The sequence below is a fragment of the Mesoplodon densirostris genome, chromosome X, assembly GCF_025265405.1.
Source record: "Mesoplodon densirostris isolate mMesDen1 chromosome X, mMesDen1 primary haplotype, whole genome shotgun sequence".
NCBI lineage: Eukaryota > Metazoa > Chordata > Mammalia > Artiodactyla > Ziphiidae > Mesoplodon > Mesoplodon densirostris.
Window position 1 is genome coordinate 97,966,747 of NC_082681.1, and position 14,731 is coordinate 97,981,477.

Here is a 14,731-nt window from a genome sequence, read left to right on the forward strand (position 1 = left end):
GATGTGGACCTATATAACCGCAAACTTTCTACATTTTATGTGAATTGGTATAATACTAACTGAGACTTGACTGTGAAAAATTAAAGGGTTTATACTATAATCCCCAGTCACCACTGAACAAATAATGAAAAGAAGAATAGGTGAAAAGGCCAATAGGAAAAGTAAAGTAAAATTGTAAAACAGATTGAAATATAAAGGGGGGAGTGGTACAGAGAACATAAGACCAAGAAATTAAGGGAATAAACATAAAAGGAAAGATCAAATGAAAGACACAAACCCAATCATACCAATGATTTCATTAACTGTCAGTGAATAAACAGCTGAAGTAAAAACCAGAGATTTTCAGATTGGATAAAAAAGCAAGACCCATTTAACAAGCTATCTATAAAAGTATTATAAATATAAAGATGCCAAAAGGTTGAAAAGAAAAGGGTATCTCGGGCTTCCCTGGTGGCACAGTGGTTGAGAGTCTGCTTACCGATGCAGGGGACATGGGTTCGTGTGCCCCAGTCCGGGAGGATCCCACATGCCGCAGAGCGGCTAGGCCCGTGAGCCATGGCCGCTGAGCCCGCACGTCCGGAGCCTGTGCTCCGCAACGGGAGAGGCAACAACAGTGACAGGCCCACGTACCGCAAAAAAAAAAAAGGAAAGAAAAGAAAAGGATATCTCACAGAAATAACAAGCCTAAGAAGAAAGGAATATAGCTAAATTATAATCAGATAAAACACATGTCAAAACAAAAGGAATTACTAAAGGTAAAAAACAGTATTTCTTTATGACAAAAGGGTCAGTTCATCAGGTAAAAATAACAATCACAAATGTGTGTGTACCTAATGAGAGCTTCAAAATATATTAAAGAACAAAAGGGCAAAATTAAGAAAGACAATTCTACCATCACAGGAAGAGATAATAACCTGTCAACAAATGACAAGGACAAAAAAAATTGTTTAAGAAAAATACCTTCAACTATCTTTAACTGTTATTTATACCACAATACAACCAACAACCAACAAATGCAAACCATGTGCTTGTTTTCAAGTGTTGACCCAATAAAGTCTCAATACATTTTGAAAGAATGAAATCAGAGTATGTTATATAAATGAAACAAAAATTACTAACTATGAGATATCTAAAATAACCCAAGTATTTTGAAATTATACAATATATATATAAATAACCATGGGTAAGAAAGTGCAAGTGAAAGTAGAAAATGCTTTCAAATGAATGATAATGAAAATTAAAAATATAAAATTTGTGAGATACAGCTATAGCAATACTAAGAAAAATGCATACTTTTAAACACTTGGATTAGAGAAAAAAGGTAGAAAATCAATGATCTGAGCTTCTATCTTAGGAAATAAGAAAATTAAACACAAAGTAAGCAGAAGCAAATAATAAAGACAATCAGGAATCAATGAAATAGGGATTGGATGAAATGTAAAACAGGAAAACAATATTGAAGAAAAAAACTACAAAACAAAAATTTGATTTTTTGCAAACATCAATGAAATTGGTAACCATCCAGCCAGGCTGACCAAGAAAAAAAGAGAAGACCAAATTACCAATATCAGGAATGAAAGAGAATATACAGATTCTATAGTTCTTTAAAGGAAATTAGGGTTATGACAGAAAAAAATAGTAAATGTGAAATTTTATGAAAGAGACAAAACTCCTTGAAAGACAAAACAAAACTGAAACAAGAAGTAACAGAAAACCTGAATAGCCCTGTACATATTAGAGGAATTCAAATTGTAGTTAAAAACTATTCACAAAGAAACTCTAGGCCCAGCTGACTTTACTGATAAGTTCGACTCAACACTGGAAGAAGAAATAATACCAACCCTACACATACACTCAGAAATAGAGAGGAGAGAACAATTCCCCACTCTTTTTATGAGGCCAGTTATCCTGAGGGAAAGAATCAGACAGAAGTTGTAAGAAGAAAATTACAGAGTAATATCATTTATGAACAAAGATGCAAAAATGCTCAACAAATTATTAATACAATGAAGCCAACAACATATAAAAATGACAACAGATCTAACAGGGGTTTATCCAAGGAATAGCTTTAAAAAAAAAAAAAAAAAAATCAAGCAATGTACCTAACTGTATAACACATGAAAAAAGAAAATCCACAGACTCTCAATACAGGAAGGAATAATTATTTGACAAGTTCCATACCTATTCATTATAAATGAAAACAGGAACAACAACAAAAAAGAAATCTCAAAGTAAAACTAGTAACAGAAGGAAACTTCTTCAATCTAAATCTATAAAAACTCTATAGCTAACATCGTATTCAATGGTGAAAACTGAATGTTTTCCCCCAAATATAAGGAACAACGCAAGGATGTTCCCTTCTATTCAACGCTATACTAGAGGTCCTTGCCAATCCAACAAGGCAAGAAAAAGATTAAGTAGTAACCAAAGGTTAGAAAAGAAAAATTGTATTTATCTGCAAGCAGCATGATAATGTACATAGAAAATCCTCTGAAATCTAGAGCAAAGCTACCAGACCTAATAATTTATCAAGATAGCAGGATGCTAGGTAAATGTACAATAACCTTTTGTGCTCCTATACAATAGCAACAATAATTGGAAATAAAATTTTACAATGACTCCAATCACAATAGCATCAAAGAGTAAAATAGAGATAAACTTAACGAGAAAAAATGTGCGATGGAAACAATAAAACACTGCTGAAGAAAATTAAAGAAGACCTAAATAAATGGTGAGATATACCATGTTTGTGGACAAACAAATGCATTATTTTTAAAAAGAGATATTCTCCCCAAATTGGTCAATGCATACAATGCAGTCCCAATCAAAATCCTAGCAGGAGAAATTGGCAAATTGCTTCTAAACTGTATATAGAAAAGCAAACGACCTAGAAAAAAAAACAAAATTTTGAAAAAGAACACAGAAAACATACACTGCTTGATTTCAAGACTAAAGTAGCAAAACAGTATGCTACTGGCTTTAAAATAGACATACAGGAGACCTTCAAGATGGCAGAGGAGTAAGACATGGATATCACTTTCCTCCCGACAAATACATCAGAAATACAACTTCATGTGGAACAACTCCTATAGAACACCTACTGAACGCTGGCAGAAGACCTCACACTTCCCAAAAGGCAAGAAACTCCCCACGTACCTGGGTAGGGCGAAAGAAAAAACAGAGACAAAAGAATAGGGACAGGACCTGCACCTCTGGGAGGGAGCTGTGAAGGAGGAAAAGTTTCCACACACTAGGAAGCGCCTTCACTGGTGGGGGGGGGGGGGCGCGCTTCGGAGCCACAGAAGAGAGCGCAGCAACAGGGGTGCGGAGGGCAAAGCGGAGCGATTCCCGAACAGAGTCAGTGCTGACCAGCACTCACCAGCCCGAGAGGCTTGTCAGCTCACCGGCCGGGACGGGCAGGGGCTAGGAGCTGAGGCTCAGGCTTCAGAGGTCAGATACCAGGGAGACGACTGGGGTTGGCTGCATGAACACTGCCGGAAGCGGGCTAGTGTACCACAGCTAGCCGGGAGGGAGTCCTGGAAAAACGCTGGACCTGCCTAAGAGGCAAGAGACCAATGTTTCAGGGTGCAAAAGGAGAGGGGATTCAGAGCACTGCCTAAATGAGCTCCAGAGACGGGCGTGAGCCACTGCTATCAGTGCAGACCCCAGAGACAGGCAAGAAACGGTAAGGCACCTGCTGCACCCACCAATAAGCCTGTGTGCAAGCACAGGTTACTATCCACACCTCCCCTCCCGGGAGCCTGTGCAGCCCACCACTGCCAGGGTCCTGTGATCCAGGGACAACTTCCCCAGGAGAACAAACGCCACACCTCAGGCTGCTGCAATGTCACTCTGGCCTCTGCCACCACAGGCTCGACCCGCATTCGGTACCCTTCCCTCCCCCCCCCCCCCCCGGCCTGAGTGAGTCACAGCCCCCTAATCAGCTGCTACTTTAACCCTGTCCTGTCTGAGTGAAGCACAGACGCCCTCAGGCAACCTACACATAGAGGCGGGGCCAAATCCAAAGCTGAACCCCAGGAGCTGTGCAAACAAAGAAGAGAAAGGGAAATTTCTCCCAGCAGCCTCAGGAGCAGTGGATTAAATCTCCACAATCAACGTGCTGTACCCTGCATCTGTGGAATACCTGAATAGACAACAAATCATCCCAAATTGAGGAGCTGGACTTTAGGAGCAACTGTAGACTTGGGGTTTGCTTTCTGCATCTAACTTGCTTCTGGTTTTATGTTTATCTTAGTTTAGTATTTAGAGTTTATTATCATTGGAATATTTGTTTATTGATTTGGTTGCTCTCTTCCTTTTATATATATTTTTCTTTTTCCTTTCTTTTTGTTAGTGTGTATGTGCATGTTTCTTTCTGTGACTTTGTCTGTATAGCTTTGCTTTTACCATCTGTCCTAGGGTTCTGTCTGTCCATTTTTCTTTTTCTTTTTTTTTTTTACTATACTTTTTAGCGCCTGCTATCATTGGTGGATTTGTTTTTTGGTTCGGCTGCTCTGTTCTTTCTTTTATTATTACTTTTTACTTTTTTTACTTTTAATAATTTTCCTCCCTCCTTCTCTCTCTTTCTCTCTTCTTTCTTTCTTTCTTTGTTTTCTTTCTTTCTTTCGTTCTTTCTTTCTTTTTTTTTTTTCTCTCCCTTTTCTTCTGGGCCATGTGGCTGACAAGGTCTTGGTGCTCCAGCCGGGTGTCAGGCCTGTGCCTCTGAGGTGGGAGAGCCGAGTTCAGGACATTGGTCCACCACAGACCTCCCGGCTCCACATAATATCGAATGGTGAAACCTCTCCCAGAGATCTCCATCTCAACGCTAAGACCCAGCTCCACTCAATGACCAGCAAGCTACAGTGCTGGACACCCTATGCCAAACAACTAGCAAGACAGGAACACAACCCAACCATTAGCAGAGAGGCTGCCTAAAATCAAAGTAAGGTCACAGACACCCCAAAACACACCACTGGACGTGGTACTGCCCATCAGAAAGACAAGATGCAGCCAGCCTCATCCACCAGAACACAGGCACTAGTCCCCTGCACCAGGAAGCCTACACAATCCACTAAACCAACCTTAGCCACTGGGGACAGACACCAAAAACAACAGGAACTAGGAACCTGCAGCCTGTGAAAAGGAGATCCCAAACACAGTAAGTTAAGCAAAATGAGAAGACAGAAAAACACACAGCAGATGAAGAAGCAAGGTAAAACCCCAACTGACTAAACAAATGAAGAGGAAATAGGCAGTCTACCTGAAAAACAATTCAGAGTAATGATAGTAAAGATGATCCAAAATTTTGGAAAGAGAATGGAGAAAATACAGGAAACATTTAACAAGGACCTAGAAGAACAGAGCAAACAATGATGAACAGCACAATAAATGAAATTAAAAATTCTCTAGAAGGGATCAGTAGCAGAATAACTGAGGAAGAAGAACAGATAAGTCACCTGGAAATAACTACTACAGAGCACAAAAAGAATGAGAAGAATGGAGGACAGCCTCAGAGACCCCTGAGACCACAGAAAACGCACTAATATTCGATTTATACGGGTCCCAGAAGAAGAAGAGAAAAAGAAAGGGACTGAAAAAATATTTCAAGAGATTATCATTGAAAACTTCCCAAATATGGGAAAGAAAATAGTCAATCAAGTCCAGGCAGCACAGAGAGTCCATACACGATAAATCCAAGGAGAAACACGCCAAGACACATATTAATCACTATCAAAATTTAAATACAAAGAAAAAGTATTAAAAGCAGCAAAGAAAAAACAACAAATAACATACAAGGGAATCTCCATAAGGTTAACAGCTGATCGTTCAGCAGAAACTCTGCAAGCCAGAAGGGAGTGGCAGAACATATTTAAAGTGATGAAGGAGAAAAACCTACAACCAAGAATACTCTACTCAGCAAGGATCTCATTCAGATTCAACGGAGAAATTAAAACCTGTACAGACAAGCAAAAGCTAAGAGAAGTCAGCACCACCAAACCAGCTCTACAACAAATGCTAAAAGAACTTCTCTAGGCAGGAAACACAAGAGAAGGAAAAGACCTACAATAACAAACCCAAAACAATTAAGAAAATGGTAACAGGAAAACACATATCGATAACTACCTTAAATGTAAATGGATTACATGCTCCAACCAAAAGACATAGACTGGCTGAATGGATACAAAAACAAGACCCGTACATATGCTGTCTACAAGAGATCCACTTCAGACCTAAGGACACATAGAGACTGCAACAGGGGGGATGGAAAAAGATATTCCATGCAAATGGAAATCAAAAGAAAGCTGGAGTAGCAATTCTCATATCAGACAAAATAGACTATAATATAAAGACTATTATAAGAGACAAAGAAGGAAACTACATTGATCAAGGGATCAATCCAAGAAGAAGATATAACAATTGTAAATATTTATGCAACCAACATAGGAGCACTTCAATACATAAGGCAAATCCTAACAGCCATTAAAGGGGAAATCGACAGTAACACAATCATGGTAGGGGACTTTAACACCCCACTTTCACCAATGGACAGATCATCCAAAATGAAAATAAACAGACACAAGCTTTAAATGACACATTAAAGAAAATGGAATTAATTGATATTTATAGGACATTCCATCCAAAAACAACAGAATACACTTTCTTCTCAAGTGCTCATGCAACATTCTCTAGGATACATCACATCTTGGATCACAAATCAAGCCTTGGTAAATTTAAGAAAACTGAAATCGCATCAAGTATCTTTTCCAACGACAACACTATGAGACTAGATATCAATTACAGGAAAAAGTCTGTAAAAAATACAAACACATGGAGGCTAAACAATACACTACTAAATAACCAAGAGATCACTGAAGAAATCAAAGAGGAAATCAGAAAGTGCCTAGAAACAAATGACAATGAAAACACGACGACCCAAAACCTATGGGATGCAGAAAAAGCAGTTCTAAGAGGGAAGTTTATAGCAATACAATCCTACCTCAAGAAACAAGAAACATCTCAAATAAAAAACCTAACCTTACACCCAGAGCAATTACAGAAAGAAGAACAAAATAAACCCCAACGTTACCAGAATGAAAGAAATCATAAAGATCATACCAGAAATAAATGAAAAAGAAATGAAGGAAACAACAGCAAAGATCAACAAAACTAAAAGCTGGTTCTTTGAGAAGATAAACAAAATTGATAAACCATTAGCCAGACTCAACAAGAAAAAAAGGGAGAGGACTCTAATCAATAGAATTAGAAATGAAAAGGGAGAAGTAACAACTGACACTGCAGAAATACAAAGGATCATGAGAGATTACTACAAGTTACTCTATGCCAATAAATTGGACAACCTGGAAGAAATGGACGAAGTCTTCGAAAAGCACAACCTCCCAAGACTGAAACAGGAAGAAATACAAAATATTAACAGACCAATCACAAGCACTGAAATTGAGACTGTGATTAAAAATCTTCCGACAGCGGAGCGGCTGGGCCCGTGAGCCATGGCCGCTGAGCCGGTGCGTCCGGAGCCTGTGCTCCACAATGAGAGAGGCCACAACAGTGAGAGGCCCGCATACCCCCAAAAAAATCTTCCAACAAACAAAAGCCCAGGACCAGACGGCTTCACAGGCGAATTCTATCAAACATTTAGAGAAGAGTTAACAACTCACCTTCTCAAACTCCTCCAAACTATAGCAGAGGGAGGAACACTCCCAAATTCATTCTACGAGGCCACCATCACCCTGATACCGAAACCAGACAAAGATGTCGCAGAGAAAGAAAACTACAGGCCAATATCACTGATGAACATAGATGGAAAAATTCTCAACAAATACTAGCAAAAGGAATCCAACAGCACATTAAAAGGATCATACACCATGATCAAGTGGGGCTTACCCCAGGAACACAAGGATTCAATGTACACAAATCAATCAGTGTGATAAACCATATTAACAAACTGAAGGAGAAAAAACATATAATCATCTCAATCAATGCAGAAAAACCTTTTGACAAAATTCAATACCCATTTATGATAAAAACCCTCCAGAAAGTAGGCACAGAGGGAATTTACCTCAACATAATAAAGGCCATATATGACAAACCCACAGCCAACCTCATTCTCAATGGTGAAAAACTGAAACCATTTCCTCTAAGATCAGGAACAAGACAAGGCTGTCCATTCTCACCACTATTATTCAACATAGTTTTGGAAGTTTTAGCCACAGCAATCAGACAAGAGAAAGAAATACAAGGAATCCAAATCAGAAAAGAAGAAGTAAAACGGTCACTCTCTGTAGATGACATGATACTGTACATACAGAATCCTAAAGATGCCACCAGAAAAGTACTAGAGCTAATCAATGAAGCTGGTAAAGTACCAGGATACAAAATTAATGCACAGAAATCTCTTGCATTCCTATACACTAATGATGAAAAATCTGAAAGAGAAATTAAGGAAACACTCCCATTTGCCATTGCAACAAAAAGAATAAAATACCTAGGAATAAACCTACCTAAGGAGACAAAAGACCTGTATGCAGAAAACTATAACACACTGATGAAAGAAATTAAAAATGATACAAACAGATGGAGAGATATACCATGTTCTTGGACTGGAAGAATCAACATTGTGAAAATGACTCTACTACCCAAAGCAATCTACAGATTCAATGCAATCCCTATCAAACTACCAATGGCATTTTTCACAGAACTAGAACAAAAAAATTCACAATTTGTATAGAAACACAAAAGACCCCGAAGAGCCAAAGCTATCTTGAGACCGAAAAAGAGCTGGAGGAATCAGGCTCCCAGACTTCAGACTATACTACAAAGCTACAGTAATCAAAACAGTATGGTACTGGCACAAAAACAGAAATATAGATCAGTGGAACAGGATAGAAAGCCCAGAGATAAACGTACACACATATGGTCACCTTTTTTTGATAAAGGAGGTAATAATATACAATGGAGAAAAGAGAGCCTCTTCAGTAAGTGGTGCTCAGAAAACTGGACAGCTACATGGAAAAGAATGAAATTAGAACACTCCCTAACACCATACACAAAAATAAACTCAAAATGGATTAAAGACCTAAGTGTAAGGCCAGACACTATAAAACTCTTAGAGGAAAACATAGGCAGAACACTCTATGACAGAAATCACAGCAAGATCCTTTTTGATCCACCTCCTAGAGAAATGGAAATAAAAACAAATATAAACAAATGGGACCTAATGAAACTTAAAAGCTTTTGCACAGCAAAGGAAACCATAAACAAGACGAAAAGACAACCCTCAGAATGGGAGAATATATTTGCAAATGAAGTAGCTGACAAAGGATTAATCTGCAAAATTTACAAGCAGCTCAATATCAAAAAAACAAACAACCCAATCCAAAAATGGGCAGAAGACCTAAATAGACATTTCTCCAAAGATATACAGATTGCCAACAAACACATGAAAGGATGCTCAACATCACACATCATTAGAGAAATGCAAATTAAAACTACAATGGGGTATCACCTCACACCAGTCAGAATGGCCACCATCAAAATATCTACAAACAACAAATGCTGGAGACGCTGTAGAGAAAAGGAAACCCTCTTGCACTGTTGGTGGGAATGTAAACTGATACAGCCACTATGGAAAACAGTATGGAGGTTCCCTTAAAAAACTACAAATAGAACTATCATACGACCCAGCAATCACACTACTGGCATATACCCTGAGAAAACCATAATTCAAAAAGAGTCATGTACCACAATGTTCACTGCAGCTCTATTTACAATAGCCAGGACATGGAAGCAACCTAAGTGTCCATCGACAGATGAATGGATAAAGAAGATGTGGCACATATATACAATGGAATATTACTCAGCCATAAAAAGAAACGAAATTGAGTTATTTGGAGTGAGGTGGATGGACCTAGAGACTGTCATACAGAGTGAAGTAAGTCAGAAAGAGAAAAACAAATACTGTATGCTAACACATATATATGGAATCTTAAAAAAAAAATTTTTAAAAAGAAGGTTCTGAAGAACCTAGGGGCAGGACAGGAATAAAGATGCAGATGTAGAGAACGGACTTGAGGACACGGGGAAGGGGGAAGGGTAAGCTGGGATGAAGTGAGAGAGTGGCATGGACATATATACACTACCAAATGTAAAACAGATAGCTAGTGGGAAGCAGCCACATAGCACAGGGACATCAGCTTGGTGCTTTGTGACCACCTAGTAGGGTGGGATAGGGAGGGTGGGAGGGAGACGCGAGAGGGAGAAGAATGGGAATATATGTATATGCATAGCTGATTCACTTTGTTTTAAAGCAGAAACTAAGAGACCACTGTAAAGCAATTATACTCCAATAAAGATGTTAAGAAAAGAAAAAGGAAAAAAAAAAGAAAAAATAGACATATACAACATAATGTAACAGGAGTATAACAGAGGATCTAGCAACAGACAGAAAACTAAATGGCCAACTGATTTTTATCAAAGAGGAAATAAATAGTAAATCAAATTTGAAAGGACAGTCTTTCCTGTGAATGATGCTAGAACAACTGGATATGTGTTCAAGGGGTGGGGAAGAACACTGATGCTCATCTCACATCATGAACAACCTGAAATGTATCATAAACCAAAATTTAAGAAATGTGATTATAGAACTCCTGGGGAAAAAAAGCTGAGGAAATCTTTATGATCTTCAGGTAGGCAAAGAGTTCTTAGCAGAACACAAAAACCACAAGCTATAAAAGAAAAAAATTATTAAACGGACTTCATCAAGATTATAAATATTTGCTCGTAAAAAGGCATAATTAAGAAAACAAAAAGCAAGCCACACACTGTGAGAAAGTATTTGCAAAACATATCTGACAAAGGGAATACGCAAAGAGCCCATGCAACTCAATTAATAATACACAAAGAGAAGTTAAAAGTCAGCAAAAGATGTGAACAGATAATAACAAAAGGTACATGAAAGGCCAATAGCACATACAAGATGCTCAACATCACTATCATTGGGGAAACGCAGATAAAACCAAAATGAAAAACCACTACTTACTTACTAGAATGGCTAAAGTTAAAAAGATTGCAGTACCGAGTGATATCCAAGATATAGAACAATTGAGAATCTCATATATTGCTAGTAAGAATGTGAAATGGTACAGCCACTTTGGAGAAGTTTGGCAGTTAACTCCACAACTGCAATGTGACCCGGCATTTCCAAATCCTAGGTATATATACCAAGAGAAGTGAAAACCTATGTCTACACAAAAACAAATAATGTTCACAGCACTTCATTCATGTTTATCAAAAGCTGGACACAACCCTAATGTCTGTCAACTAATAAATGGAAAAATTAATTGTGGTATAATCATTCTATGAGATACTACATAACAATGAAAAGGAATACAATACTGATACACACAAGAACATGGATGAATCTCAAAAACAGTATGTTAAACTAAAACAAAAAAATACATGCTATTTGAATCCAAGTGTGTGATATTCTAGGAACGGCAAAATTAGAGTTCCAGAAAGCATATACACAAATAACTGGTTGCCTGGGACCAGGGGTCAAGAATGGGAATCAACTGTAAAGGGGGACAATGGAACACTTTGAGTGATAGAAACAGTCTATATCTTAATTGCAGTAATGATTACACAACCCCATATAAATTGCCGAAATGCAGCAAATTTGAACACTTAAAATAATGTAAATGATACTTCAAAAAAGCTGGAGAGAAAAATCATCAGCTATTTTTGTGGAGTTAAAGAATAAACTTAGATGTTCCTCACACTATAAATCAGGGATAAATCCCAAATGGATCAGAGATTTAAATTAAAAACTAAAACCATTCAAGTACTAAAAGAAAACGTGGATGAATTTCTCTAACACCTGGGAGTGAGGAAAAAACTATCCTATGATTCAAAATGCAGGTGCAATTTAGAAAAAGACTGATAAATTTGACTAGATAGAAATAACTTCTGCATGGACAAACACACAAAAACAAAATAAAACAATAAATGAAAACTGCAATTTTTATCACAAATAAAGGATAAATATAGATCATACATAAAATATGGCTATACAAAACAGAAAGAAAACAATGGCCCAACTGAAGAGAAATGAACAAATATTTCAAAGAAAAGGAAACACAAATAGTCTTTAAACTTCAATTAAAAATTCAATTAAGAAAATGCAAGTTAAAACAACAAGACACCATTTCTCACCTATCAGATTTCACAAAAAGCCTGCTGATATAAACTTTCTTGGTTAAGACCAAGGGGAAACAAGAGCTCCCACAGGAGTGGTTCACACCACTAGACCCAGCAATCCCAATTATCAAGGAATCTATACGAAAGAGAATCTATACCAAAGAACACTAACAAAAAGACACTTTTACTATTTACTGCAGTACTATCTGTACTGAAGCAACTGATTGAATAAGCAATGGAAGAAATCACCATGACATTGGACTAGGCAAAGATTTCTTAGCTACAAAACCAAAAGCCCAAGCAATGAAAGAAACAGTTGAGAAATTGGATGTCATCAAAATTTTTAATTTTTGCACTTCAAACTACACTATCAAGAAAATGAAAATATAAGCCACAGACTTTGAGAAAATATTTGCAAATTATATATCCGATAAGGGGTTGTATCCGGAATGTATAAAGAACTCTTACAACACACCAATTTTTTTTTTTTTTTCAAGTTTTTGGCCGCGCCACACAGCATGTGGGATCTTAGTTACCAGATCAGGGATCAAACCCATGCACCCTGCATTGGAAGCGTGGAGTCTTAAACACTGAACCGCCAGGGAAGTCCCAACACACTAATTTTTTAAAAACCAAATTTAAAAATCGGCAAAGGGTTTAAAGAGGCATTTCACCAAAGAATATACACAAATAGCTAATGTGGTCATTAAACAGTGCTCAACATCAGTCATTAGGAAAATGCAAATAAGAACTGTAATAATGAGGATATGGAGAAACTGGAACCCTCATACACTGCTGGTGAGAATGTAAAATGCTACAGCCACCCTGGAAAACAATTTTGGCAGTTTCTCAAAATGTTAAACATAGATTTACTTTACAACCTGGCAATTCCACCCGTTTATTTACCGAAGAGAACTGAAACTATATATGTCCACACAAAAACTTGTATACAGATGTTCACAGGAGCATTATTCACAATAGCCAAAAAGTGGAGACAACTAAAATGCTCAACTGATGAATGGATAAATAAAATATGGTATAACCACACAATGGAATATTATTAGATAATAAAAAGGAATAAAGTATTAATACATGCTACACATGGATCAACCTTAAAAATATATGCTTAGTGAAAGAAGTCAGTCACAAAAGATTACATATTATATGATTCCATTTATATGAAATACCCAGAAAATACAAATACACAGAGACAGAAAGTAGATTAGTACTCGCCAGGGGTTGGGCATGAGGTTTCATTACAGTGAGATAGACATGTCCTAAAATAAGACTTTGGTTATGGTTGCACAACTCTGGAAATTTACTAAAAGTCACTGAATGGCATAAAGAAGTTGAATTTTATGGTATTTAATTACACTTCAATAAGCTTTAAAAAGAAGAAAAGATAAGCCATAGACTAGAAAAGATATTTTCAATATATTTTTTAAATTACCAAAATATACTGTTAAAACTTCTACATATCAAAAAGAAACATAAATTAGGCAATAGAAAAAATAAAATCCACCTTAAAAATCTGAAATGGCAATTCAGATAAAGAAACCCCACTGGTCAGTAAACTTATACTTAAAGTAAACATGATGTGAAAGGTTAACCTTTCCAGGTAACTTTATGCACTGCTTAAACTAAGAAAATAGATGATTCATTGCTGTGCACAGTTCTTCATTTAGGTATTGGTCTTTTAAAAAATGGTTAGGTTCAGCTGTCCTCAGAGATCCAATTATAGACAGACTATACCAATAAAGATTTTCATTTATGCCTTCCCTTTTCAGCCTGATACAGCCATCTTCAGACTTCTTTTATTCCTAGGTACCAACTTAAGAAAACTGAAGAATCATTTTGTTGCCATTTGATTTTAATGGCTTCAGCTTTCACACTTTGGATCATCTTTGGCCAACAAACTGTGTCAGAATAATCTAATTCTTTTAACGAAATACAAGTTGATCATACAAGACAGCACAAGTGAAGAACACTCATTTTTCCCTTTCCAATCCCTTTTGCCTAGAAGTAATATTTTCAATTAACAAAACAAACAAAAAAGCAAGAGCACAATTCGTTTTGAGTATAAACAGCAGTAATCTGCCAGAGAAGAGAAGGGGAGGGAAGAGGGGAAGGGAAGGGAAGGGGAAGAGGGAAAGAGGGGAAGGGAAGGGGAATGCAAATGTGCACTAACCTTCCAGTAGTCAGATTGTAAACTGTAGTACCTCTGGTATGCAGATAATGCTGAAAGAAGGAAAATAAGCATGAGTCACAATTATGTCCCATTTCAAAATCAATTAACAAGTTTTAAGAAACATTACAACAAAATTCCCATCATACCCACCTCCCAGCAGATAGTGATATTTAAAACCAAACAATATAAACTCTGGGGCATCCCTACTCATAGTCAGACATGGTAACAAATGTCAAATATATAGGAGTTCAAGGAAGTAAAACCATGGTCACATTTCAGACCTGCACTTGAACAGAATCTGGGCAACCTCTTGAAACAACTTGACCTTCC

At 37.2% G+C, this 14,731-nt stretch overlaps 1 protein-coding gene across 8 annotated transcripts in view; it reads right to left on the reverse strand.

Moving 5' to 3' along the window:
• The window catches only part of KDM6A (lysine demethylase 6A), a 201,631-nt gene that overhangs the window by 110,023 nt on the left and 76,877 nt on the right, over positions 1-14,731 (reverse strand). For all 8 annotated transcript variants that reach the window (XM_060088055.1, XM_060088054.1, XM_060088052.1 and 5 more), the window contains exon 4: positions 14,402-14,451. In XM_060088055.1, coding sequence (XP_059944038.1) covers positions 14,402-14,451 — 50 coding nt within the window. The remainder of the gene's footprint in view (positions 1-14,401; positions 14,452-14,731) is intronic.